The sequence below is a fragment of the Rattus norvegicus genome, chromosome 6 (genome assembly GCF_021556685.1).
Source record: "Rattus norvegicus strain SHRSP/BbbUtx chromosome 6, alternate assembly SHRSP_T2T, whole genome shotgun sequence".
NCBI classification, from domain to species: domain Eukaryota; kingdom Metazoa; phylum Chordata; class Mammalia; order Rodentia; family Muridae; genus Rattus; species Rattus norvegicus.
Window position 1 is genome coordinate 108,119,027 of NC_141539.1, and position 27,293 is coordinate 108,146,319.

The 27,293-nt window shown below is 43.3% G+C and overlaps 1 protein-coding gene across 5 annotated transcripts in view; it reads left to right on the plus strand.

Annotated features, from left to right (window-relative positions):
• Positions 1 to 27,293, plus strand: part of Sipa1l1 (signal-induced proliferation-associated 1 like 1) — a 279,472-nt gene that overhangs the window by 194,539 nt on the left and 57,640 nt on the right. For all 5 annotated transcript variants that reach the window (NM_001389245.1, NM_139330.2, XM_087552259.1 and 2 more), the window contains 5 exon segments: positions 5,168 to 5,342; positions 14,379 to 14,482; positions 17,440 to 17,597; positions 25,297 to 25,870; positions 26,443 to 26,717. In NM_001389245.1, coding sequence (NP_001376174.1) covers positions 5,168 to 5,342; positions 14,379 to 14,482; positions 17,440 to 17,597; positions 25,297 to 25,870; positions 26,443 to 26,717 — 1,286 coding nt within the window.

The window sequence follows — 27,293 nt, forward strand, 5'->3', positions numbered from 1 at the left end:
GCCATATTACTGAGAGGTAAGGAGCTGGCCCTGAGCTCTGCCTGGGTCCTCCCTCTTCCCAGGAATGCAGGAACTCCTGAGTCTGGTTGGACTGCTTCCACAAGTGCTCAGAAACAAAGCCCTTCCAGATCATAGAGGCATTCCTAGATTTTAGAATATTTCGGTAGACTACTGATTGAGCATCCATACTTGGAAATTTAAGAATGTTCAGGTTATATCTGTTTCTTGCTGTGTGGAAGTGCCTGCTTTGTGAAAGGAGGGAGTTTGTTACTGCTGGGCGTACCAGTGCTTCTGATGGCAGTTGAAATTGCTTCACTTTGCTGATGTACAGCTTTTGTCCTGTTGAACTGACTGGTCAGTTTTATAGATAGAAGTGCCTATGTGTAAGGCCTGGTAGGGCATGCCTTTTAATCACAGCACTCAGAAGGCAGAGGTAGGTTAATTTCTGTGAGTTTGAGGCCAGTCTCATCTATAGAGTGAGTTCCAGGTCAGTACTACATACTAGCCCTGCATAAAAATACAAATAAACCAGAAAATAAACATTTGCTGAGTGATCAGACACTAGGATCAGGCCCAATAGGAGTAGAACTGTATTCCATTACTAAAAAGACAGACAGACTTATTAAAATTTGCACTGCATAGACCCCGCCTGTTTCTACGGTGGTTCTGAGTTGATTGTTACTGTTTTACACTTATATTTAAATACTATATATTCATATTCAAAGACTACACAGATACGTGTGCCTCTCGAAGCAAACAGATCCATTTCACAGAACATGCCTGCAATCCCATGGTGCCGCATGCCATTGACACTGGTGACCCTTCTCTGGCACATTTGTTACAGATACTAGCAGGAAACATGGTCGCTAGCAAAGGATTTGAGGAGTCTTGAGTTCAGAGAATGCCGCCTACGCTTAGTTTTATTGGAGCAGAAATCAAGTTTATAGTCATTTTGTCAGTTTCAGAGACTAGAGCAGGTGGCATCTGGCAGTTTTAAACTGAAGAAAATGTGACAATCTAGCAGATTTCCTAATCCTCTTATAAAACACTGTTCCTTTCAAACCAGCGAAACTAGAAACCAGCTGGTTGTCTTCGGAAGTGACCATGGTGTGCTATCAGTGAGGAGAAGGGCACTTTGTGTCCTCTCCTGGAGCCTGCCTGTCTGGTGCTTTCAGGTTTCCTTACTTATCTTATTCTACAGTAGACTCTTTAACATGATAAATGAATCCTGTTGAATTTTGCAATGAAACCTTAGGCCTGTAAGAGGTTCTTTAAAATAACCTACAAACCGAGAGGGATAAAATGCTTCCCACCAAGCGGGGCGACTTGCATTTGTGGCCTGTGCAGGCTGATCTGGGAGGTGCAGCCAGACAGCACAGAACTCAAAGCTCCCCCCTGTCTGCAGATCATTATCTCTTTGATGGTTCTCCCTGTGGGGTGAGGAGGTGCTGCCACTCAAAGCAGGTTCTGGGAGCCTGCTGTGTTCAGGAGTGCCTTTGTGATGGGCAGAGGGCATGACTTTGAGCTCAGTTCTAAAGCTGAGATGACACTTCTTCTTGTGGGCTTCTCCTGCTAGCAGTAGCGGCCAGCTGAGCCAGGGCTGAAATGTCAGTGACTATACTTTGGTATTTTGCTTGCTTTTTTCCCCTCCCAAGTGTGATTGATATACAAAATAAAACTAAGCAAACCACATGTATGCTTGTTACCGTTAAAGTGAAGCAAGGACACTGCCATCTTCCATGATGCTTTTCACCCAGTCCAATACTAGTTTGTTTAGCTATTTGCAAGGTTGAGACTTGGGCTTTACTTTGTCCCCATGTGTGTAGAGACAGGTAAGCAGAGTGGGTCCTGTGCAGTTGAGCCCATGTCTGGGCATGTTGAGCTCTCTTGTCAGGGTAAAAGGATGAAAAGCAAGCAAGCAAAGGATTTCTTTCCTAAGATGCTTTTCTGTGTGAGCACCGTTCTGAACCATGTGATTTAGAATGTTGATAAAGGCAGAGCATACATAAAGGCTCATAGGCCTCAAATGGCAGGGGCCTGAATGTGTTTTCAGAAGTCAGAATTTTTCAAATTGTAGAAGGATAATAAAATACATGTACAACATGTTAATATTCCCAGTGTGATATGGGATAGCACCCCACAGTCAAGCATGAATATTCATGTGGGGAAATAGGAATATTCAAACTAAGAAGAATAAATTAAAAGTTAAGGTGTCATTGCTGTATCAGTTTTTGCTGCCAAGGGTGTTTGCTTAAATTGATTTATTTTCAACTTGAGAGTTACAAATAAATGGCTTTCGACCTATGTGTTAAGTGACAGACACAGAATAAAGCAAGATTGTCAGGCTTACTGGTGCACCCCTTTAACCCAGCACTTGGTAGGTAGAAGGCTGATCTCTTGACAGATTAAGACCACCTTGTCTGTATAGTATGGTCTGGGCCAGTAGGGGCTACAAAGAGACTCCGTCTTAAAAAACAAAAACTTAAGACAGGACTTCCTACTTTTTTGCCATTCCCTTGTCTGTCAGATAATAAGGTCAAGCCGGCTGGCTGTTCTGAGGATCAAGCACTAAGTGTGGGTGATATTATGTGATATTTGTCAGGTAGCAGGTATTCAGTAGACACTGCTTACTAAACCTTCACCTCACCAGGCACAGCGGCTGCCTGCAGTCACAGCTGCTCCAGGGGCAGAGTAGAGGGCTGTGTGAGCTCTGAATGTGGGACTGTCTTCTATGCCATGCAAGGTTGGGTTCCAGTGAAGTCTGAGCAAACAGAGCACCAAATGACGGCCTCAGCCCCCAACCTTCAGCCCCAGTTTTTTCTTAGATGAAATGTCAGCTCAATGACTGCTGAACCATTGTGGGAGAAGGTTAAAGAGCTAACATTGTCCATACTAGTTCCATACTAGTTCTCAGTTTCTCCTTATTGGGAGTTTAGTATCCTTTTGAAAGTTTATCAGACGACAGGCTTTTCAGTGATGAGTGAGTGTCTTGATCACTGTTGTATCTCACTTACGTCACCAATAGCCTTCCATGGCCTCTCACAGAGCCAAGCCTCCGCTGCTCTTCATGACCCCTTCATGCCTTCAAATCCAGTACCACTTGGGTGACTCTTACAACATTACTAAGTCCAGCTGCAGCACAAGGTACAACCTTAGCTATCTCTGGAACACAGCTTCTTTGTGCTCTCGGAAAACACTTCCCAGAAGATTTCAACTCAGTGATGCTGGTCTCTTTTTAATCACAGCTAATTTCTTAACTCCAGCTGACCAGCACCAATTGTTCCTTCTATTTTTCATTCTAAAGCCAGAGCCACATGGCCAAAACTGCTGTGTTCTGCTGCTTGCTGAGGCTGTAACATGGACTGCTCCCTTATTCTATTACCTCTATTGTTTTCTTTCTCCTTCACTGCTTAAGCTTGGCTGTCCTGGAACTTGTTCTGTAGACTGACTTTGTACTCAAAGATCTGCATGCCTGTCTCCTAAACACTGGGATTAAAGGTGTGGTCCACCAAGCCTAGAATTAAGTTTTTCTTTACCCACACTGGCCTTGAACCCTTGAGATTTGTCTGACTTTATGTCCTGGTATTAAAGATTTGCAGGGGTTGGGGATTTAGCTCAGCGGTAGAGCACTTGCCTAGCAAGCACAAGGCCCTGGGTTCGGTCCCCAGCTCCGAAAAAAAAGAAGAAAAAAAAAAAAAAAGATTTGCACTCCCATGCCTAGACCCAAACTTATCTGGGTGGGATCTTGCCCCAAGGTCACTACTCCCTTAATTCAAATTAAGATCCTTGAAAGCGGGATTCAGCTCTATTTTACTTCCTGATGTCCCTTTAATACTCAGAATAGATATTTTGTATTTTTCCTTTCTCAACTTGCTATGTTTGTTCAAAATGCTCTTCATCAGACTTAACCAAAGAACAAAGTCTCTATTGGGCTTTTTTTTGAGACTTCCTTTGTCAATGCAATTAACATAAATCTGTTTATCTTAGCCTCAGACAGTCTCTTTAGACAATGGCAAAAAGCAGCCACATTCTTCATCAAAACATCACAAAAACAGTCTCTTGGCCACATATCAAAGTCTCTTGGGCCAGCAGGCCTACACAGTTCAAATGACCCTCAGCACCACTGTCTTCCATATTCCTAGTAGGTTGGCCCATTAAGCCCCACTTACAGCATTCCATGGCTTTCCAGATCCGAAGTCCCAAAATCCACTTTCTTCCAAACAAAAGCATGGTCAGGCCTATCACAGCAATACCCCACTCCTGGTACCAACTTCTGTCTTAGTTAGGATTTTACTGCTGTGAACAGATACCACAACCAAGGCAGTTCTTAAAAGGACAACATTTAATTGGGGGTGCCTTACAGGTTCAGAGGTTTATCATCAAGGCAGGAAGCATGGCAGCATCCAGGCAGGCATGGTGCGGGAGGAGGAGCTGCTAGTCGAAGACTGACCTCTAGGCATCTCTGGTGAGGGTCTTAAACCCGCACCTACAGTGACATACCTACTCCAACAAGGCCACACCTTCTAATAGTTCCACTCCTTGGGCCAAGCATATACAAACCAAAACACCTCCAGAATCCCTCTCAAGGCATTTGCCTTTGAGGACAGTTTAGAAGAGAAGATTCTCTAGCTGTGTGCTGGTGACACTGGTCTCTACCCAACCTCTATGCTAGAGTCACAGTTTAGCACATTGTTCAAATGGTGGTGGTGTATATCTGCTCAAATTCTTTAATACCAGGGTCATTAATGGGTTTCTTAATTCAAAACAATTCATTTTAAAGTACATTTTGATAAATAGATATCTGCTTTTATTTAAAGGCCTTAGATCTGTAAAGGGGAGCTCTCTGAGGCTTGGTTGGCAGTTTTGTTCAGGTTGTTGCACAGGTCTCATACTTTGTAAATCATGAAAAGAAATAGCCTGAAACCCCATCTGTTCTCATGCTGTATGATCTCAATGCAGCAATTCCAATTTACTCTTCTGTCCTTTCTTTTAGTTAAGTGGATTAGAGGTGGTTGTTCTGTTGTAGTTTTTGGATCTGAGGCAGAAGAATTACAAAGATTCTCTGAGAAGGAAGCTAGGCTGGATGTGTGTCCTACAGGACTTGTTAGCACTGGAAGGCAGAGCATACCCACCACTATTTACCTCACTGTATCTCCTCTCTCCACAGCTGAACTATCAGCAGAAAGTAGGCATCATGTACTGCAAAGCAGGCCAGAGCACCGAGGAGGAGATGTACAATAATGAGTCCGCTGGCCCGGCCTTTGAGGAATTTCTTCAGCTACTGGGAGAGCGAGTTCGCCTAAAAGGATTTGAAAAGTATCGTGCGCAGCTCGACACCAAAAGTAAGAAATACTTATACCTTCCTGCAGTGCTTGACTCCCTGCATGCTGATGTGCATTTGCTTTTTATCCACACACAGACTGCCCCTTGCTGCAGAAGACCAGGCTGGGAGGACGTAGCCCTGGCACCATCAAAGACCACAGCCCAAATGGCGTCACTGCCATCAGACCTTGGGTGGGTCAGGGCTCCAACGCAAAGGTGCTCAGTGCAGCAGGTGGAACTGCTGAGATTCCACACACGCTGAGTGTTAGAAGGAACTAAAGGCCAGAGACAGTCTGACTCTAAGAGCCATACACTTTACTAGTTTATTATATAATCCTTGTATTCTTCTACATAGCCCCCTTACATAGCTTTCTTGTTCACTTTTATGTTCTTTTGTATATTATTTGTATGCATATGTGTGTGTGTGTGTGTGTGTGTGTGTGTGTGTGTGTGCTCGTGCACCCGAGTGCCTGTAGAGGTTAAAGACAAGCTTTGTGGAGTCTGTTCTCTTTTTGGGTTGATTTTTTTAATCTCTTTGTTCTTTTTGTTCTTTTTGTTTTTGAGTCAGCATCTCATTATATGTCTTTGACTCCCATGGAGCTCACCATGTAGACCAGGCTGACCTGGAACTCATAAAGACCTTTCTGCCTCTTCAGTGTTGGGATTAAAGGTGTGTGCCACTACACCCAGCTTCTTTTTACCTTTATGTGAATTCAAACTCAAGTTGCATGGCTTTGTGGCAAATGACTACCGTCTGGATCATCTTGCTACCCCCAATTGTATTCTTTGTTTCTGTTGCCTCCTGTTCTGTTAAGATGGTGATGCATGATGCATGTGGGTACACATGTGTATGTGCTTGTAGATACCATAGGGCGCCATGGATGTTATTCCTCAGGAGCCAGCCATTCTTTGTTTTGAGACAGGCTCTTATTGACCTGAAGTTTACCACAGAAACCAGACTGGAGGGCAGTGAGCCCTAGGGATTGGCTGTCTCCACCTGCTCAGTGCCCGGTCACCAAGCTTGCACCACCACACTCAGCTGTATTAATGTGGGTTCTGCGGAGTCAAACTTAGGACTTTACCCGAGTGATCTCTCTAGCCTCTGTTTATCTTAAAATGTGTTTAGATGTTATGACATCATCTCGTGTAGTGTGTCATTGTACTTTGTGTTTACCCACTGCCTGTGTGTTACTCCCTGCCCTTGCTGGTCCTCTCCCTCCCCAAGTACTGTCCCTTCTGCTCCTTTGTTACCGGAATCTACAAAAATAGGCATATTGGTTTGGTTCAGTATGTTGATTAAAGGTCCAGCAATGAGTCCATCTGTTTAACTGTAGTGCAGAATCTGAAAGGTTTCTACCCCATCCCCCAAAGCTCTTCGGGAGGGTGGTTAAGCTCTCGGATGTTGGTTTGGGAGGCAGTGTGTCCACTTCTGGTGCTCCTCTGTGTGGAGATAATTTCAATCTTATCTGAAAATCTATCTTTAGACAGCTGTGACCTGTTTTCTTTGAGAGGGTCTTTGGATTAGCACGTATGTGTTGCAGGCTGTAGTAGTCTCTCTGGTTTCTGTACAGGAAATTAAATAAGGCATTGAGTCATGAAAACAGAAAAGCATTCATAAACTCCACTGCAGGGAGGAATTTCCTGTTGCCATAGTTTTGCTGTTGGCAGCTTAGAAACACTGTGCAAGAGCAACTGTGAAAGCCACAAATAGCCCAGCCACTTAAATACTATGCTAATGCCGGACCCTGCTTGCAGCTGTGTATGATTCTAAGTTGTTAGGTGCCTTTTAGCTCTTTGTGTCCAATGCTCTGATGTCCACCTCACAGGATCTGTGCCTGTCACAAGTTGTGGGGTTCTACAGATCATCACCACAGAGAACCACTGAAATAAGAGCCCTACTTCTGTAACTGAGTGGTTAGCTGGAGCCCGGGAGATTGTGTGCTGTTTATTGATCCACCTGTTCTGAGCCAACCTGTTGATGATGTGGTAAAGTCATCCCTAAGGTGACAGAAGTGCACCATGGTGGTGTCTAATAAAGCAGTCAAATCACCAAGACAAACACTGCGTGTATTTGGCCCAAATCCTGTTAAATTGACAGCTAGAGAAAGGCAGACCTGGTCAGGCAAACTAGGACTGCGCAGTTGAGAGCTGCATAAAATATTCTGCAAAAGTGTCCCTTCTCACTGAGGAGGGTCCAGAAAGAGTGACTAATCTGCTTTTACAGAATAGGCCCTCATCTATTCTTCTTTGGTATGACAAAAACACCCAAGGCTAAGTAGTTTGTAAAGAACAGGTTGGCTCAGTTCTGGAGGTGTGACCAGTGGCGATGGTGCTGGCCTCTATGGAAGCCTCACAGTGTCAAGGGCACAGGGGGAGGGGAACACATTATAGGACACAGAACCTATGGGCAGGGCTGGACTCAGGGGGTAGAGACAGGAAGATCAGAAATTCAGTGTTGTCCTTGGCTAAACAGTAAGTTTGTGATCAAACTGGTTTTGTAGGATCCTGTCCCAAAAATACATAAAGACTTGTTTCTCAATAGAGCTTATGCAAATCTATGGACTTGCAGGTTTTACCAAATTAAAATATTTTGTGTGGTTTTACGAGTGTTTAGCCTCTCAGGTCTCTAGTTGCACACAGGTCATATATGTCACTAGTGTTCCAAAGGCCAGGGAGGCTCTGGTTTTGTTTACTCAGCTTTTCTACACCTTTATGTTTCCAAGTGTGATAATTTCTATTAGTACCTCCTCAGCATCCTTTCTCTTTGCATTCCACATAGTGTCTTAATTCACAGTAATTTGATCCAGTGACATTTCCAATAAAATATGGTGTTATTGACCTGAAGTTGTACCTGGTAATTTTTTAAATCCTCTATTCTCTGAGCCTCATCGGGTTCATCTTGTCCTGTAATTTTTTGAATGCTTTTTAGGACTTCTGTTTGTGTCTTCTGGATGTCTTCCTGATACTGGATTTTCCTAGGTTGAGTTTCCTTCACGGCCCCACCTAGCTGCTTACTTAGGAGGTGCTGCATTTGTGAATGGCATCACAGCGTGGATGTCAGTGCATACCCCAAACGCACTACTTGGTTTTCCTGAGGCTTTGATAACCTTGGCTATAGCTGCTTATCGTAGTAGCCTGTAGTATTCCTGAGGCATGAAGAATCATGACCTGACTAACATCCTGTTGAATTTGATGTCTTCATCATGGGTGAATTCACATGTCTTCCCACTCTGAACTCTGAACAATTTGACTGCTCCTGCTCTAGTTATTTTCTTTGTTTGGCTTTTAGAAAGGAACCCTGTGCATATGCAGATTATTTTTCCACCCAGTACTTAAGGGTGCCTTGTTCAGATGTTAAACTTTCTGACTCCGAGCTTTGCCTCTCTTGTATTAACTAAGCTCAGTACCAATATTCTACAAGTCTTAGTTGCCTCAGACTTCCTGAACTCCATTATATAGTAGTTTCCTTCTTCAGACTGGGCTTAGCCTATCCTGTTCCACTGTCCCAAAAGACAACCTGGGTAGTGAACTGGGACATTATAGGGCTCAATTTACTTCCTTGTTGCCACCTCTCACTTCCCCCATCCTCCATCCCAACAGAGACCACAGACTCTCTAATGTGGTCCTTTGTTGGATATTTGAAATCAGTTGGTTCAGATAGCTTGTCAAATTTTCTAATTTATATTGAGAATTATGGCTGGGATAAAGGTTCCATATTCTTCCTTCCTTCCTTCCTTCCTTCCTTCCTTCCTTCCTTTCTTCCTTTCTTTCTTCATTCTATGCATACATGCATAATCTTAGTTAAACCCCACAAATTGCTAGCTAAATTGGCTTTGGATACATACACATGCCCATGGCTAGATAGCTAGTAAGCACTGTGGAACTGTGACAGATCTGCTGGTGTGGCTGGTTATTAGTGTTCAAAGAGGTCATGAGCATGAATCCACAGCTTGACCTCCAGTCTCTGTCCCTTCCCTTTCTGGTGCACTTGACCTTTTCACACCCAAATTGTCTGGTGAGACAGTTCTGCTCATCATCCTGATTATTTCTTCTGCTGTGAACCAAGAGAGTCAGGAAAGCAAAGCCTGGTGAAACAATGGAGCCGTTTCTTCTCTTTTATACTCATCTATACAAAGTCCGTTTTCTCATCTCAGCGTTTAAGATTTGGAGCAAACAAATAAGCTTGAGATAAATATGTTGTCGGCTGGAACAGATCTCTGAAGAAACATTTAGCAGTGCGTTTTTGGGCTTCCCATTTGTTCCCAGATTTGGTTGGCAAACACACTGAAGAGAAAAATAAACTTCCCTCTAAGACATTGATTTGAAAGCTGGAGACCACCCTCATTTTAAACTGTACTTATGGATGATTATTTGAGAAGTTACTGCCTGAATGAAGCTTGGTTGTCAAGTCAACACACAGGGGACTCCGAGCCCCTTTGTTAAGCATTCCTCAGCACCCTGCTCTCACTAATTCACTGCAGTGCCATGTGCCTCCCCAGGATTTCAACTGCAGCCAAAGGGCAGCTGGGGTCTGTGATGTAGACTAGAAACTAGTTAGGTTTTAGAAAGACATAGAACCTTGGGCCTGGAGAATTGCTCAGTGTTGAGAGGACACGCTACATGCTGTTCTTCCTGAGCATCCAGGTCCAGTTCCCAGGACCCAGGAGGCTCTCACAGTCCTCTGGAACTCTACTTTGAGGACATCCAGTGCCCTCTTGGATTTTTATGGACACAAGGTACATACATGGTGTACTCATATGTATTCAGGAAAAAGTCCTAATAAAAATAATAAGTCTTCAGGAAAAGAAAAGCAATCCTTATTTAGGCATAGCCTTGATGCAAGAGAGGAGCAAGGCACACACAGGGCCACTCAGAACTCTAGACACTGACTGTAAACTACACAGATGAAGAAAAGAGTACTTTCTAAGGACAATGCACGTTTTAATCTTAATTGGACAAATGTTAAATTTAATATTAGTGTGCATGTATATGCGTGTGTCTGGTGTGTGTGTCTGTCTGTCTGTCTGGTGAGTATATATGACAATGGACACACATACACATATGATAGTACCTATGTGGAGGTCAGAGAAGGACTTTGGGGAATCACTTCTTTCCTTTCAAGGCAAGATTATTCTTGTTGGTTCTGCTATGTATGTGTGCTCCAGGTGCGTCTCCTGTCTCTCGCTCTCCCATCTTGCCTGGGATAACTAGGATAACAGATGCATGCCTCTGCATCTGGCTTTTTTATGTGGGTTCCAAGGACTGAACTTTGGTTGTCAGATATATATATATATCATTTTAAGCTGCTGAATTATCTTGTTGGACCTAAAATTTAAATTCCAACCAAGACATTTACTGAGGATCCTATAAGCTAGCACTTTCCCAAACTTTATTTCACCGTCGTATACCAAACAATAGAGAGGTGACCTCTTTACTGATGGCTGAATTACACTTCTGGGTCCAAAACTTGCCCTGTCTCAGAAGAGCATGCCTGGTTCCCAGTGTGTGTCCATAACTGACTACAGCGTCCCCAGATCCTAAGGGAGGATTACATGCATGTGAAGTCTGTCTCTAGCATAGAGATCTTAAACAGCTATTACTGTGCTATTTCAAACTAGGTACGAATTACAGCCAGGTTCAACTCATCCAAATCCTTCCCAGACAGTTCCACCAGCTGGAACAAACATTGAACTCTCTGAGTTCATTAGAGCCATTCTCTTTCAAACCACCATGATGGTATCTGTTTATTTATGTACTGGAGTACTCAGGGTCGTCCTAGCTTCCGACTCGCACAGGAGTGGGATTGGCTGCACCTTGGAGCTGCTTCGCGGACTTGGAGCACCTTCACGTAGAAATGCTGCCGCTGACCTGCCGTCTTGCCCACAGCTTCCCAAAGTGTGGCAGTGTCTTACTGCTTTACTGTGGTCTTGTACAATGGACATTCTTGTCTTCCCTTGGCTGTTCCCTATCTTAGTATCATCTGCTTTGAGTACTGAAAGTTTTATTTGAGATTTTCAGACAAGATCTCACCACGTAGCCCAAATTGTCCTCTAACTCAGATCCTCCTTTCTCAGTTGACCAAGTTCTGGCATTACAGATGTGTGCCCCACCATGCCTGCTAAAGGATTTCTTTTTTATGGCATAATTGTCTAGTATGACAGTATTCATCATTATGTGCAACTCACTGATGCTGTGAGTTGGAGGTGATCATATGACTGTCGAGATGACCTGGGTTTACTACTAGTCAGGTGGTGGTGGTGGCGAACACCTCTAATCCCAGCACTTGGGAAGCAGAGGCAGGCAGATCTTTTGAGTCTGAGGCCAGCCAGGATGCAGAGTGAGTTCCAGAATAGACAGGGCTAAACAGAGAAACCCTGTCTTTTTAACCATAAGAAAAAAAGGATCTGTAACTACGCTACAGATCAGCAATAGCTTTTCTGAGATCGTTCACTATGTATTTTTTGCAACAAGATTTAAACATCAACTTAGTTTACATTTCACAGATTGTCATCCTCTTAAGACTTTAATGGTTTCACAGTCACTAGAAGCAAAGCAAGAACACAGAGTACTGCAGTCATAGAAGATAAAGAACATTCTTTTCTCTTCTCTCGTGTATATAGTAATTTCAGGATTGGGAAACTGCGCTTTTCTCGGAAAGGAAGTTCTTACTGTTTTGGCTCTAGTCTCATCTCTAACCTTATGAACCATTTTCAAACTGTTCAAAATATTAGCAAAACTGTGGGATTTCTAAAGATCCTGAGAAAAAGGCTGACCAGGCAGCATCCAACACATAAAGTAAGGTGTAGAGAACAAAAGGGCTAAAAGTAGAAAAGAAGATTGCTGTCCAGAGAACGTCTCTTTCTGGAAGTCCTGTTCTTAAGACAAATGCAGTTAATAAATGCTGGTGGCATTATTTTTCTAGCGCTCAGTTTTACTTAAAATCAGTTTGAAACACATCAAAGCTGCCACATTCACCTCAAAGTCTTGCAGGATATTTATAGCAGGTTAATATGCAGATATTTATAGCAGGTTCCTAACTTTAGATAAGTTCTTCATGCTTAAAACCACCCTTAAACAGTTGAGAAAGACACTTTATTATAGTAATGGTCTTTTCTGGTGGTGGTCATTAATATTTATGAGGCTTTTTTCTTGAGTACTTAGATGTTGCTGTGTATTTCACAATTATGAAAAGTCATTTTCGCTTTATTCTATATTTAGTTTATTTCTTTGCATTTTTCATGAGCTTCAAAATGAAGATCCTCCCGTAAACTCCAGCCCGAAGCTCAGGAATCAAGATCATGTTCCTAAATCTGCGAGTTCCAGCCTCTGTGCTTGGAGCAGTACCTCAGAGCGGTGGGGTCTCCTGCATCACTTCCCTAAGGAGCTATTGAAACCAGACTGCTTTTGAGTCCTCCTGCCCACTGTGCATCAGTGCTGGCTGTGGCCTGCCGATTTTGCCTTTTAAAGAGGCTTCCCCACTAATGCTTGCATGCTGACTTTGAAAACTCCTGCCTGCCTTTTATGCACCCTAGTGACTTTGTCTTGCTTTGTCATTCACTAAAACACAGTAGGCACCATTCACTAACATGCAGTCAAGCATGGTCCTCAAAAAAGTGTGGTTGGTGGTTCTAGTCTACCCCAAAAGAATGCTCTTAGGTTTTCTGGGTAATCTAGAGATCCAGACCTCTGAGTCTCAACAGTCCCTTTCTGCTGACTGGTTCTTTGTTGTGTTGTTTTGTTTTGTTCTGACTGTAGGTGTCTGTGGGGACATTGATTGGAGAAATCACTTTTATTTAGGTAGTGGAGGTTGTTTTCCTTTAGGGGAATGAGAATACAGCATGATCTCGCAAGCCTTTTTTTTTTTTTTTTTGTTCTTTTTTTCCGGAGCTGGGGACTGAACCCAGGGCCTTGCGCTTCCTAGGTAAGCGCTCTACCACTGAGCTAAATCCCCAGCCCCGATCTCGCAAGCCTTTAACACTTGAGGGTACTCCTTCGACTTTGGTCCCCAGTGCTAACCTCTTAACACTCTTAATTGAATTGGAAATACTAAGAAATTGGTTTTCGATGTCCGTGAAGGTGAGTGGGAAATTATTTTTTTGTTGTTTTTACCAGACCTAGATTGGCTTTAACATTTCTTTCAGTTATAGACAGCGGCGTGAGTTTATCGCTGATGGAAAGCAGACCTTTGACGCCGTAGCTGCTGACAGTGTTCTTGCTTATGTTCCTGACCACTCTGCCCAGCCCCTAGGCCGCTTGCTGGGGCCATCAGAAATCTTACGGCATTTATTTATCACTTTATATAGTTTTATGTATATTTTGATTTTTTTTTTCCTTAAAAACAAGACCTTGGCAATATATAGTCCTGTCTAACTTGGAACTCTGAATGTAGCCCAGGGTTGCTGTGAACTTGTGATGTTCCTGCCTCAGCCTCTTGAGTACAAGGATTGTAGGGGTGACCACCCTGCCTAGCAATAGCATATTTTAAATTGTTTGATAATTAGGTTTCTATTTTTATTTTTGTATGCATATGTTTATATGTGTATTCATGTATATATGTATACATACATACATGTCGGGTACATACATGTGTGTATGAATGCAGGCATATCTGCACATCAGTGTGGTGATTGTGAAGACCAAAGGTTGATATTAGATATTTTCCTTGATCATTACTCAGCTTGTTCTGACAGTCCCCTGTCTCTGTTTCCTCACTATGCTAGAATTACAGCAGGCACCACTGGAGAGCCTCTCACTGTGGGGCAAACACTTTATCCAATCCATGTCTCACTCCCCACCCCTCTGTTTGTTTGAGAATAATTTACTTTATTTGTTCACAAATTTTCTAAGAAAACATCCATTCTGAGAAAATATTCATCTATAGACTTCTTAGGACTGCAAGAGAGATTGGGTATTTAAAAATCTGTCAAAACACCTATGAGAGCCTTACCTACGCTCCTGACTTTCTCAGTTGGCTTTTCAGGCATTCTTGTAGATGAGTCCTTTACCAGCCCTTGCAGTTTTCTCATGCCTTGTGTATTGTTTTTCCTGAACTGTAGCTGACTCCACTGGAACCCACTCTCTGTACACAACCTACAAAGACTATGAGATAATGTTCCACGTCTCCACCATGCTGCCCTACACACCTAACAACAAGCAACAGGTAAGAGAAGAGCCACTGTGCCCACGCCCTACCCACGCGTTCCCCAGAAGCCTGAGCGGCACAAGCTCAGTATTGTACCTGTCACAGCAGCACGACATTTTGTGCTTTGTAGAAGCAAGGGATAGTGAGGGAGCTGAAAACAAATAAAGAAACTCAAATTCTGGGCTGGGAAGATGGCTCGGGGGTTAAAAGCACTGACTGCTCTTCCAGAGGTCCTGAGTTCAATTCCCAGCAACCACATGGTGGCTCACAACCATCTGTAATGGGATCTGACGCCCTCTTCTGGTGTGTGTGTGAACACAGTGACAGTGTACTCATATAAATAAAATAAATAAATCTTTAAAAAAAAAAAAGAAACTCAAATTCTGGGTCAACAGCCAGCTGGACAGCTTTCTGAATTAGTCATTTGCTTTCCACACCGGGATCGAGGTTTTCATGCAATCTGAAGAGAACAAGTTGAAGTCATTGTGATTGGATGACTCTGCAGGGTTTAAAGGGCCTACACACGTGGGTGAAGATTCTTCCCAAGAGGCCAGTTATTAAAGCAAGAAGCACTGATGCTTCATCTAGAGTCCAAGGGAAATTGAACACAGCAGCAAGAATGTCAGGGAGAATGGCAGTAGGGTCCAGAGCCGTGTTCTTTCTTCATCAGGAAATGGCAAGGCATAGAACTGATAAAGTCAAGTGCAACTACCCCGAGGCCTGCAGAGATTAGGGGCACTCCAAGTCACCAAACGTAGGAATCAGGATGTGCAGACTGTCACTGAGGAAGACAGAAGCTGACAGGACTGTTTGGACAGTATGAGCAGTTACAATTAAGAGAAACTAGTTCAAATTAAATGTCAGATTGAACCTGACATACATTATCTCCTTCCATATCCATTACAGACTTGCCCAGTTTCAGGTCTGACTTCTAGTGGATGTGCGTGTTTCATTGTCTGTTGTACAAACGGGGCTGGCTGCAGAATGAATCAGGGCTCCTTCAGTGGTCTCAGTCACTCAGCTAACCTCACATCTTGCTGCCTTGGGTTTACTCTCAAGCCTAAGTACTTTGCTTTTCTAGGTTAGTTACCAAAGTGATCAACAATAGGAAAGAAAATGCCGAGTAGCCATAGATCTGCAGTACGTCCACCCGAAGACGATGAGCTCTCTGCTCCAGACTCTGTGTGTGGGTTATAGACCTCTGAGTAGAAATCACTATTCTAAGAGAGATAAGGCAGACACATTCTGACCAGTCAGTAGAACATCAATGAACAATCATTGAGGAGGAAAAGATCTGTTGCTTTGCAGAAAAACGTGAGATTGTCAGGCAGGGCACTGTAATTTATGCCAGGATGTAGTTGTTGAAGTGCTGGGCAGAGTAAGTTACTGTTTCAGTGTGCAACTGTAGATAGTTTAATTTGGGGAATCAGAGCAAAAACATTACAGTTCTAAATTAAAATGTTAAAATCTCTACTGCTATATACTAAGAATTTTTATTCTCTAGATAATTTGTTTTCTTCTGTGTAGATAACTTTATACATAGAATATATTTAAAGAGTATATCTTTTAAGATACTTTACATGTATTTCAAATAAATGGAATTTTGTTTGCATTTAGCAAAAGACAAATGGATTTGAGTCCTTATCAAAACATGAATTCCACATATCAAGACATATTCAAGAGTGGTTTTGCAGAATAAAGATAATAACCTGTGTAGAGTAAAGAGACGGTGTTTATCCGTGATCTCACTGTACTAATGAATGTTCTGGCTACATTCTAGATAGCAAGCAATTCACACCAGTTCATCTCCATCCTGTCTGACACTTAGAAATGAAGTAAACTTCCTCACTGGATGATAACTTGGAATGCTTTCAAATTCCTAAGGTTAAAAGTATGTTTTTCCAGTGCTGCAGAGTTAGCTTGACACCTTGTTACCCTTCTGGAGGACCCAGGCTTGGTTCCCAACATCCATTTGGTGCCTTACAGTGATCTGTCACCTCAGTTTCAGAGGATCTAATGCCCTTGACTGGCCTCTTCAGCTATCAGGCATACACACAGTGCACACATATACAAGCATGTAGAGCATTCTACCATAAAAATAAAACAACAGGCTTTTCTAAAAGTATGTTCCCCAGACATTTTTCTCTAAACTTCCAACTCTAATCTAAAAGGCTGCTGTCTTCCAGCTAGAGGATACGGGGTTGTTGGTTTTATGTAATTTACATGCTTTAATATCCCTCAAGAATTTAAATAAGAGCTGACTTATGTGAGTGTAGGTTCGTGTGCAGCATCGTTGTTGCAGTTTTTAGTTGTTTTGTTTCCAAGAGCTTTCACAAAACAGATGTCACTCCAGCTTTTTCTATTGGCTAATCACACTGTCTGAGTGGCCTCCTCAGAAGGAACTGTCTGGCTTGATGTACCTGAGTTTGACAACCATGACCTAGTGTAAGAGCAGGAATCAGAGGGCAGTCTAACAGCTCTCTGTAATTAAGGAGGGTGTGCAAACCTAAAACCTAACCTGCCTTCACATTGTTATTACTCGAGGAATTGTGTGGATTTCTGTGTTCCCAGTTTGCAGCACAAACCGTCGACCAGGGATCTCCTTCTCCTCAAGTAAAGGAAACTGACGTAATCACATTGTAATTACTTCAGCCATTCCCCATCTCTAAAGCTCTGGCGAGTTTCTGCAATGGCAAGTTTCTTGCCTGAAAACAGAACATAACTGTTGCTATAGAAACTGAGGTTCTGGGCATGTCTCTTTAGTTAGCTTTTTTGGCTATATTCTTTATGCAAATTTTAGAATATTCATTTCCACATTTCTCCTTGGAGAAGATTCTAAGACAGGATAAAATATTGACAGGAACTGTGTTCCCAGCGCCGGCACTCATTGTGGACTAGATACCTTCAATATAGGGAATGGTGGAGGGTCTCTTAAGTGTCCACACTCATGGTGGTGCTTGCTTGTTTTCTTGTAGCTCCTGAGGAAGCGGCACATTGGGAATGACATTGTGACAATAGTTTTCCAGGAGCCTGGAGCACAACCATTTAGCCCGAAAAACATCCGATCTCACTTTCAGCATGTTTTTGTCATTGTCCGGGCTCACAACCCCTGCACTGAGAGTGTCTGTTACAGGTAGGCATCTGGCTGCACTGACTGAGTGGGTGGGGCTGATGGCTATGCACACCCCACCCCCACCCCATTCCCACCCCCAGCTCTGCGTTCTAGAGTATGGTGGGAAGTCTGTTACTGTCATTTTTCTCTCTGTATTGTGTACACAGTAGGCTAAATGCGCATGATGATGTCACTGTCAGTGTTGGCACTCCCTCGGCTTGTTGGTTAGACACCTTTCCTTTCTGTTCGCACCCCCTCCTTAGGTGCTGTCCTTCATCCACACCATCTGGTCACCAACTCACTAGTTACTCACGCTGCTAATTACATCTTTCTTTTGGCAAGGCAAGAGCAGAGATGAACGTTCATAATAAATAAGAGTTTATTTTTTTAAAAAACATTGTTGCTATTAAAAAGTCCTTTACTCTAAGGTTTCTAAGCATACTCTTAAAGGCTTTTTCGTGTTTTATTAGACATTTGTTGTCATCGCTTCAAATACCCTGAGTGTTTCCCATGTGCTGACTACTGACTTTGTCTACCTGCTACCATGTAGGTAGACAGTGAACTGGTTTGAGCACTGGGAAGTATGGCTAGTAGACTGCCATAAATGCACTTTTTGTTTAAAATTTACTTATTTATTTTATATATGAGAACACTGTAGCTGTCTTCAGACACACCAGAAGAGGGCATCAGATCTCATTACAGATGGTTGTGAGCCACCATGTGGTTGCTGGGAATTGAACTCAGTGCCCTTAACCCCTGGGCCGTCTCTCCAGCCCCTCCCATACAATGTATTTTAAAGGAACCTTTTTCTTTTTGAGCCTTTGTCTAAATCAGCACTGTCCAATGGATACAGTGCAAGCCGTGTACTATTTTGTTTTTTAATTGCCAGCTTTTTTGAATTTTGAAATTATAATTTAATTACATTTTTCCCTTCCCCTTTCTCCCTCCAAGCACTGCTGTATATCCAGCCCCACTCTCCTTCAAACTCATGACCTCTTTTTCTCTAATTAGCCATATTCTTACAAAAACAAACATATATACATAAGTAGGCAAAAGAAGTTTTGACACTATTTTGATCCAGTGTTTTATTTACTAAATATGTCTGTTATTTCTATATAATAAGCTATATAATTTAAAACACTCTGATTGATATCAATTGTGACCCTTCCCTTCTCTCTTGGTGGCAGCAGTGGTGGTTTTTTCAAGACCCATTCTGACTGTGTAACTCTGGGACTCCCTCTGTAGACCAGGCTGCTCTTGATCTCCCAGAGATCCAGCCTGTCTCTGCCTCCTGTGTGCTGGGATTAGTGGGAGAAAGGGCCTGCGGCAGTGGCCCAGCGCTGGGACCTTTCTCTGGCCTAGGTTGAGTACCTTTGCTAGAGTGCCTCTTAGCTAGTTCCCTAGCTTTGCATTGGTTGCTCTTGGTCTTCATTATGATTGTGACACAAGTGACAATGGAGTTACATACCAGATCATTCCAGGACATTTTGTGAAGGCTTTGTCTGCATCTCGTGTCAGCGTCTAAGTTTTATATTACCTAAATTTTAATTTAATGTTCCTTGTCACACTACCCATATTTCAGATGCTAAGTAGCTACTCTTGACTGTTAGCCATGCCCTGAGCACTGCCCTGGCAGGGTCAAGGCCTTCTGCAGTTTCTTGTTCACAGTGCATGCACAGATACACAAAATGCTGAAAATGGTGGGTTTTCTGTCACTCTTTGGAATTCTTGCATAAGCAGCCAATCTTTTTTATTTTAATGTTATATTTTATATGAGTCTTTTGATTACATTTGTGTCTATGTACCAAGTGTGAGGCTGTTGCCAGCAGAGGCCAGATCCCCTGAAACTGGAGTTGCTGTAACAATTTGGAGGACAGGGTCAGTAGAAGGATAAGTTACAAGGATATTTAATCAAGAAAATGGGATTTACTGTAGCATGTGCTGTAAACACAGATGTCTGGGACGAGGCAAGAAGTAGCCAGTTCAGGAGTGCTCACGCAGCACTGGTACGCAGCAGAAAGACAGAGACAGCAGGGTAGGGCTGTGCTGGGAGAGTGACCCTGAAGTACTTCACTCAGTGTCTCCAGTGAAAGTAATCCTACAAGCAAGTCTGGAGGCTGTAGTCTGTCTGCATCTGTTTCTTTTGTCCTGAATCTACCATGTTTGTACCCGAGAGAACAAAGAAAATCTCTTACATGGATCTAGGGAATGAATATGTGCTAAAGTTTACCCCGTGTTTATCAGGATGCTCTCCAGCCTCTATTGTTACTTGTTAGATTAGAATGTTCTTAGTTGCCTGTTCCCAGCTGATAGATCAGATTAGATCAAAACAGAAGGGGCTGCAGTAAAGTAAACATGCACTGAAAACCATTAGTTTGTGGTTATTATTAGATGACATAAAAGCCAGTCACATTAAAGATACAGGTTCAGTAAACATAGTAGCCTGGGTCGTCTATGTGAGGGCACCCATGAGTCACCATTTCTAGTCATGAATCAGTGGATCTAGCAGTGACCATCAGAGATCACAAACACCACAAAAAGAGACAAATGTATGCCTCATGATAGCAGAGAGCCACCCTACCCTTGTCTCCTTTCCCAGATTAAATGTGATTGTGATCAAGTCAGGGCACTGTAATGTAGATGGCCAGGGAGCAAGTTATACTACACAGAAGGTACTCTGTGAGCATCCACAGTCCAGAGTCTCCAGAAGATGCTTTGCAAGAGAGAAAGCCGTAAGAGGAGTGGACAGGACCCTATAGAATGAAAAGATAGTAAAGATGAGTTGATTTCAGGATAGCATTCATAAGGCCTTGGGTTCAGTCCCTAATGTCTCCCACATAGTTAATTAATTTCAATGGGTGGATCATATTGAAACCATAATTTGTCCATACATACAAGCATACATGTACAAAATAAACAACCTTTAGACATCGGAGAAAATTGGAATTTGGACCATAAATGTGGTGAGATTAAGGAATTATTAACCTTAAAACTAATAATAAATAATTATAAAAATGACCTATGGTTTCCATAGGTTTGCATTTTTGAGAGTGTGTGTGATACAGTGCAGAGGGCACTTGGAGTTAGACCACCTTGTAAAATTGCCAGGATCCCAAATTTTCTCTTTTATGCAGTCAGTGGCTGCCTGTAGGATCTGCTGAAATCCAGCTAGTAGCCAAGGGAGTATGGTGCACATCCACAGGCCTGCCTGGACTCTTAGAAAGAAGGCATCTTTGAGGTTCATCTACAAAGAAGTCAAAGGAGGCAAGAGATGCACCAAGCCGCAGTTAGCCCCAAAGACTGGCCTTCCTGTCATTCTTTGTGCTTGAAAGTCAGCAGCCCAACCTGCTGCCTGGGCTCTTCAGGCCTGCCCTCTTCTCTGCTCTCTTCTCTTGGCCCCTCTGACCCCTCTCCCCACCTGACCTTCCCAACACACACACATGCTCACCCTAGCTCTGCTTGTGCTGTTGCACAAATTCCCATGTGCATGTGCGCGCGCGCACACACACACACACACACACACACACGGACACACACGGACACACACGGACACACACGGACACGGACACACACGGACACGGACACAGACACTGACTCACAGACGCTGACCCACAGACACAGCTGGAGCTCCTTGAGCATCACATGGGACATGAACAGTGCTGGAATTGCACAGCTCCTGAACAGACGAGCTGCACCTGAGTGTGTTCATGTGTTCATGGGCCCAGGTCTGCTGCTTGCAAAGTTCCTCCAGCAACAGCTTCAAGAAGGGACCACTTCTACCTCTAGGGTGTGTTCAGTGTTTTCTTCTTCCTTTTCTTCCTTCTTTTCTAGACAGGCTCTCTCCATGTAACCCTGGCTAACTTGGAACTTGCTCTGTAGACCAAGCTAGCCTCAAACTCAGACATCCATCTGCCTGCCTCTGCCTCCTGAGTGCTGGGATGCTGGGACTAAAGTTGTGCAGCCCCCCTGCCCTGCTGTGTCACCTCTTATTTCTGTCGTCTCTGCAGTCCTGGGGATTGTGCAAGTGCCCCCCTGTGCGGCATTGATAGGCCACTTTTCACTTTTATTCTGAGGTAAGATCTCACTACATTAAACTGGCTGGCTTGAACCTACTCTGTAACCCTGGCAGGCTTTGAACTCAGAATCCTCCTGCCTCTGCTTCCTGGGTGGCCAAGCTTACACCACTGAACCTCCCTCCCGCCAGACCTGGCTTTATTTTTCTTACCAACTTGAAGTTGAAATCAATTGATACTTGCTGTTTACATGCTTCAAAAATTCAAGTAACTTCTTTTAGCTTTTTTTCCTTTAGGTTGTGAAGGGGTTTTTGCTTGTTTGTTTTTGAATTTTATATTTATTTATGTCTTTGATGTTTACATGGCCTGGCATACAGGTAAAAAAAAAAATCAGAGGATAACTCCCATCCCATGTGGGCCCTGGGGATCAAACTCATCATCCAGCTTGGCAGCCTGGTGGCAAGTACCTTTACCCACTGATCAGTCTCACTACCCCCCTCCCCCATGAGCCTCCACTCCTGTAAGGAAGAGTCATGTAGCGTAGGCTGGCCCTGAACTTGCTATGTAGCCAAAGGTGACTTTGGCTGGGATCTCAGGTCTACCCATCACCCATGTGTGACTCTAAAGTTCTAATTTCTTATTCTGCTCTGTTTGCATTAATACTTTTATTCAACTGTCCTTAAAGCATCCTTGTTTGCCAATATGTATCAAGATACGTTACTTCATTCAAAGTCATTGATGCTAGTGAATGTTACATGGTCCAGACCAAGCAGACACAGCCTGGTGTTGGTCTCTTAGACCAGGAGATTTGTGTGGGTGATCCCATTATCAGGTACCAAAGGGAGAGAAGGGGAAGGGTGTGGTCCTTTCCTGGAGGTGGGGGTGGAGTAGGCGGGGCCTCTACTGTCGATGCTCAGAGTTCGCCTTCGGCCCTGGCATTCCCCAGGAACCATGCAGATCATCATGCTTTTCTGGAAAGTGATGGATTTGTACCCACTGTTTACCTGGACATAAACATGGGGCACACCCCTGTTGTTTTCACGGACTTTGGAGAATATATCTTTAGATTAAAATGGACACATACATATTTTCCTTTGGGGAATGTAAAATTGAAGGCAACTCTGAGGGGAAACTCACAATTTTAGTTTGAGGGCAGTGACCCCTCTAAAGTCCCTTTGGTTTTTTTTGGTTTTTTTGTTTGTTTTTGGTTTTTTTTTGTTTTATTTTGTTTTTTGTTTTTTGTTTTTTGTTTTTTTCTTTTCGGAGCTGAGGACCGAACCCAGGGCCTTGCTCTTCCTAGGTAAGCGCTCTACCACTGAGCTAAATCCCCAGCCCCAACATTTCTTTTGAATTGAGATAAGATATTCTAATTAGCTTAAATCAGGCCTTACCTTCGAGAGTTTACCATCTGTGTCATCTAAGTCGTTGATCCTCTTAACCTTGTAGAACCGTGAAAGTTAATGTGGCTAAAACAAACTGCATGAGAGGCGTCTTCTGAGCCCTCCTCTTCCTCACAGTCTTCCTGAGGATTCTGTTTCTAATACTGCAGACTTGATTACTGTCTGTATCACTTACCTCCCCATCTGTGGTGAATCACAGATAATTGCATGGTGAAGACTCAGTTCTCGCCCTCACAGTTCGTTCTAGAAGCTTCTAATTATTGGTAGGTTGCCAGTGTGTGTTTGTCTCAAGTTCTGTCGTTTAATAAATAGATCTGTATATTCTTGGAGGCTCGGGGGCAAGTAGACGTGCTCAGGACCACAGCCCTGCTGAGCGTGCGCCTCTCTTTAGTTACAGTAGAAACAGCTGCTTCCTGAGGAAGAATAATGGTCCAAGTGAAATTAGCAAAAAATTGCCAACTTTAAAATGAAAGATATTAAACATTTCTGGATCCTCACAGGATCCCTGGGGAAGATCTACCAAATCTGGATTTCAGTGTTCTCTGCTCAGCTTCGGAAGAGGGGAAAAGCTAACATGATCAAATTAAAATTACACAGCTATCAGCATTCAAGCCAGACAGCTCACATTGACAAGAAAAACTGCCTTTGTAATAGTGTGTAATTAGACCCTAATGCGTGCACAGGGAAGTCTGGGCCTTCCCTTGTGCAGTCAGAGCCTGGGTGTTGGCTGACACCTCCCTTTGTCACGAAGTGTGGAAAGCACACATCATGTATAGCTTTGCCATTTGACCTGAGTGCAGTTTTTAAGGATAAAACCTTCACTGTAGATCTATCTATCCCAGCTCTATAAGATGCAGACTTTTTTTTCCAAAAGTTTCCAAATATGTTAAAATGAGACCCCCCCAACCCCTTTTAGGGAAGGGTAAGACAAGGTCTTATATTCTATGCTGTTAGGAAACTCACTCTGTATCCCAGGATAGCCTAAAACTCACAGTAATCCTCTTGCCTCAGCTCCTGAGTGAGGCAGGGACCTTCAGTTTACTTTGAAAGCACTCTCAAGTTGTATCTTTTCTCTTGAAAATTCACATAAAACATTTTCTAGTGCACAGTTTTATGGCTGACCCCATTTTAAACCACGTGGAAATGGGGACCATCTCTGTTAGTCCTGTCAGGCTAGGCCGAGGTGTCAGGTGTGGTCTTGAAGACTGGCATATGACATAACAGCCTCTTTATTTCTACCTAACTTCTGTTGTTTAAGGACAGTTTTGATAGGTTTTTTTGAGATTAAAATTAGATCAGTACAAGGGGTTGGGGATTTAGCTCAGTGGTAGAGCGCTTGCTTAGGAAGCGCAAGGCCCTGGGTTCGGTCCCCAGCTCCAAAAAAAAGAACCAAAAAAAAAAAAAAAAAATTAGATCAGTACAATGTTTATGGTTATTTATCACGGGCTTTTTTGTTTTGTTTTGTTTTTTTGCTCTGTGTATGGAAAAGCAATGATGGCAACAAGGTTTCTTAGGTCAGTCTGACTTAAATAGGAAAGGAAATGTGTTTCTTGCAGAACCATAGACCAAATGAGAACATTTGGACCAAAGAATAGCTCTGTTAAAAAACATGATTTCCAAATATTGTGGCAAGTCTATAAAAATCATAATTGCTATTGATGTTTTTATTTTAAAGTAATGCTTTTAATCTAGTCTCACAATTCCTCACACATGGGCCAAAAGATAGTATTTGCTTTATTAGAAAGTACTTGTTTCTCAGGCCATGTATCTCCTCACGTTTCCCTGAGGAGCTGTGTATCTCACCCGCAGCCATTCTTCTCAAGTGGGGGACACATCTGTGTTCTGACAGGATCTCTGTTCTGAAAAGTTGTGTGATTATAGCAACCTCTATTGGATATAGTCTGCAGGTATTTAAAACACCCTTTATTCTGTCATGTAGAACATACAGTAAGCCACTCCTACCCCTCATGATGTTGTGGTTCGTCTCCTACCTGCTAAAGAAGTGAAGTTTTGACTTTAAGATTTAGGTAAAAAGAGTCTGCCTGGAAAAAACTTAAGAAAACTAAAAAGTTTACTAACTAAGTAGAAGTGTTTGTTCTTTCTTACACAAAAGGAGTGATTGTCTTACCTTTAGTGTATGCTCGGCCCCTTTCCTTAGTACTGAGGATCAAACCCAGAGTCTCGCATGTCTGCACTGGACCAGTGCTTTGCTACTGAGCTGCAGCCCCAGCCCTTTGTCCCCGTGGTGTAATAGAAGACAGACATACCAACACAGTCTCATCCTTTGTTCTTTGCTTTGTCTCTCAGTGTGGCAGTCACCAGGTCCAGAGATGTGCCTTCTTTTGGACCTCCCATCCCTAAAGGGGTCACCTTCCCCAAGTCAAACGTGTTCAGGGACTTCCTTTTGGCCAAAGTGATTAATGCAGAAAACGCTGCTCATAAATCAGAGAAGTTCAGGGCCATGGCAACAAGGACCCGCCAGGAATACCTGAAAGATCTGGCAGAAAAGAATGTCACCAACACACCTATTGACCCTTCTGGCAAGTTTCCATTTATTTCTCTGGCTTCTAAGAAGAAGGAAAAGTCTAAGCCTTACCCAGGAGCTGAGCTCAGTAGCATGGGGGCCATTGTGTGGGCAGTCCGGGCCAAAGACTACAACAAGGCCATGGAATTCGACTGCCTCCTTGGAATCTCCAATGAGTTCATCGTCCTCATTGAGCAGGAAACAAAGAGCGTGGTTTTCAATTGCTCCTGCAGAGATGTGATAGGGTGGACTTCCAGCGACAGCAGCCTTAAGATCTTCTATGAGCGTGGAGAATGCATTTCTGTGGAGAGCTTCATGAGCAGTGAAGATATCAAAGAAATTGTCAAAAGGCTGCAGGTGAGACTGTCTCCTCTTACCGTTCTGACTCCTAGAGGCTTCAGCGGGCTAAAGCCGGGGTGCAGAGGCTTGTGGGGTATACTTGGCGGCTCTGGCATTTCCTTCGCTGCCGTGTGAAGCAGCACAGTTTGTCTGATACCCCTGTGTTCCATCATTTGTTGAGGAAAAGTGGCAGCACCAGACATGTCTGGGGTCACCTGCACATGGCCCGTTCTCACTGCCCTGATGACTGCTGTTGCTGTAGCTGCTGAGAAAGCTGTTTAATGAACCTCTTAATAACCCACCATGGATTTTTTTTTTAAGGGCCTTTGAATGCAGAATACAGGTTCTCTTTGCTGCCAGCTCGCTGTAGGTCTCTTCCAGATTTTCCTATAACGTCAGGAAAGCCACTGGACCCTTTGGAGGCAGCCAGTGTGTTGCTTGCCTACCAAATAGAGACCAGGGGAGAGGAATAACCAGCCTGCCCTTCAGCCAGCTATAGGATGTTAGGAGTAACTGAAGGCAGTATTTTTTTTTAATTCTGAGTCCACTGTTAAATAACTTAACCCAGTACCTCTCATTCCCTCGTCCAGTTTGTTTCAAAAGGTTGTGAATCAGTGGAGATGACGCTGCGAAGAAATGGGCTAGGCCAGCTTGGCTTCCATGTCAACTATGAGGGCATCGTGGCGGATGTAGAACCCTATGGCTATGCATGGCAAGCAGGTTTGAGGCAGGGCAGCCGCCTGGTGGAGATCTGCAAGGTGGCAGTGGCCACCCTGAGCCATGAACAGATGATCGATCTCTTGAGAACGTCAGTCACAGTGAAAGTTGTCATTATCCCTCCCCATGATGACTGCACCCCTCGGAGGTAGGTCTGAGTTTGCTGCTGCTGGGCCACATGGGACCTCTCTTAATATCTCTTAATAGACAGGGTAAGTAAGTTTCAGGATAGCCAGGACTGTTAAACAGAGAAGACCTATCTACACACACACACACACACACACACACACACACACACACACACACACACACGAGGAAAATACATACAACATCTGATTAATTAATGATTACTCATAAGTAAATGTTAAGAATTAGTTGATGAAACCAAAACCATACTTCTTTTTCTCCCTAAAGTGACTAGTCCTGTGTCTGAGCACTCAATGGATTCATGATTGGCAGGTGGTAGAATATAAATCACCACCGAGGGGTATTCGTGCCCCTTCAAGACTTAGTGGACTTCAGTTCAAAATCAGTCTTTATTCAGAATAGCATTTATTTAAGCCATTTAACAGATAGGCAGCCTGGGGTTTGTATGCCTGTGTCAAAATATCCTGGGGTACTTAGTCTGAGCAGGCTAAGGACACTATCTTCTAGATAGCTGAGTGTTCCAAGAAACCAAGAAATATCCACACATTTTGGTTTAGCCAATCTGGGATGGAAGAGT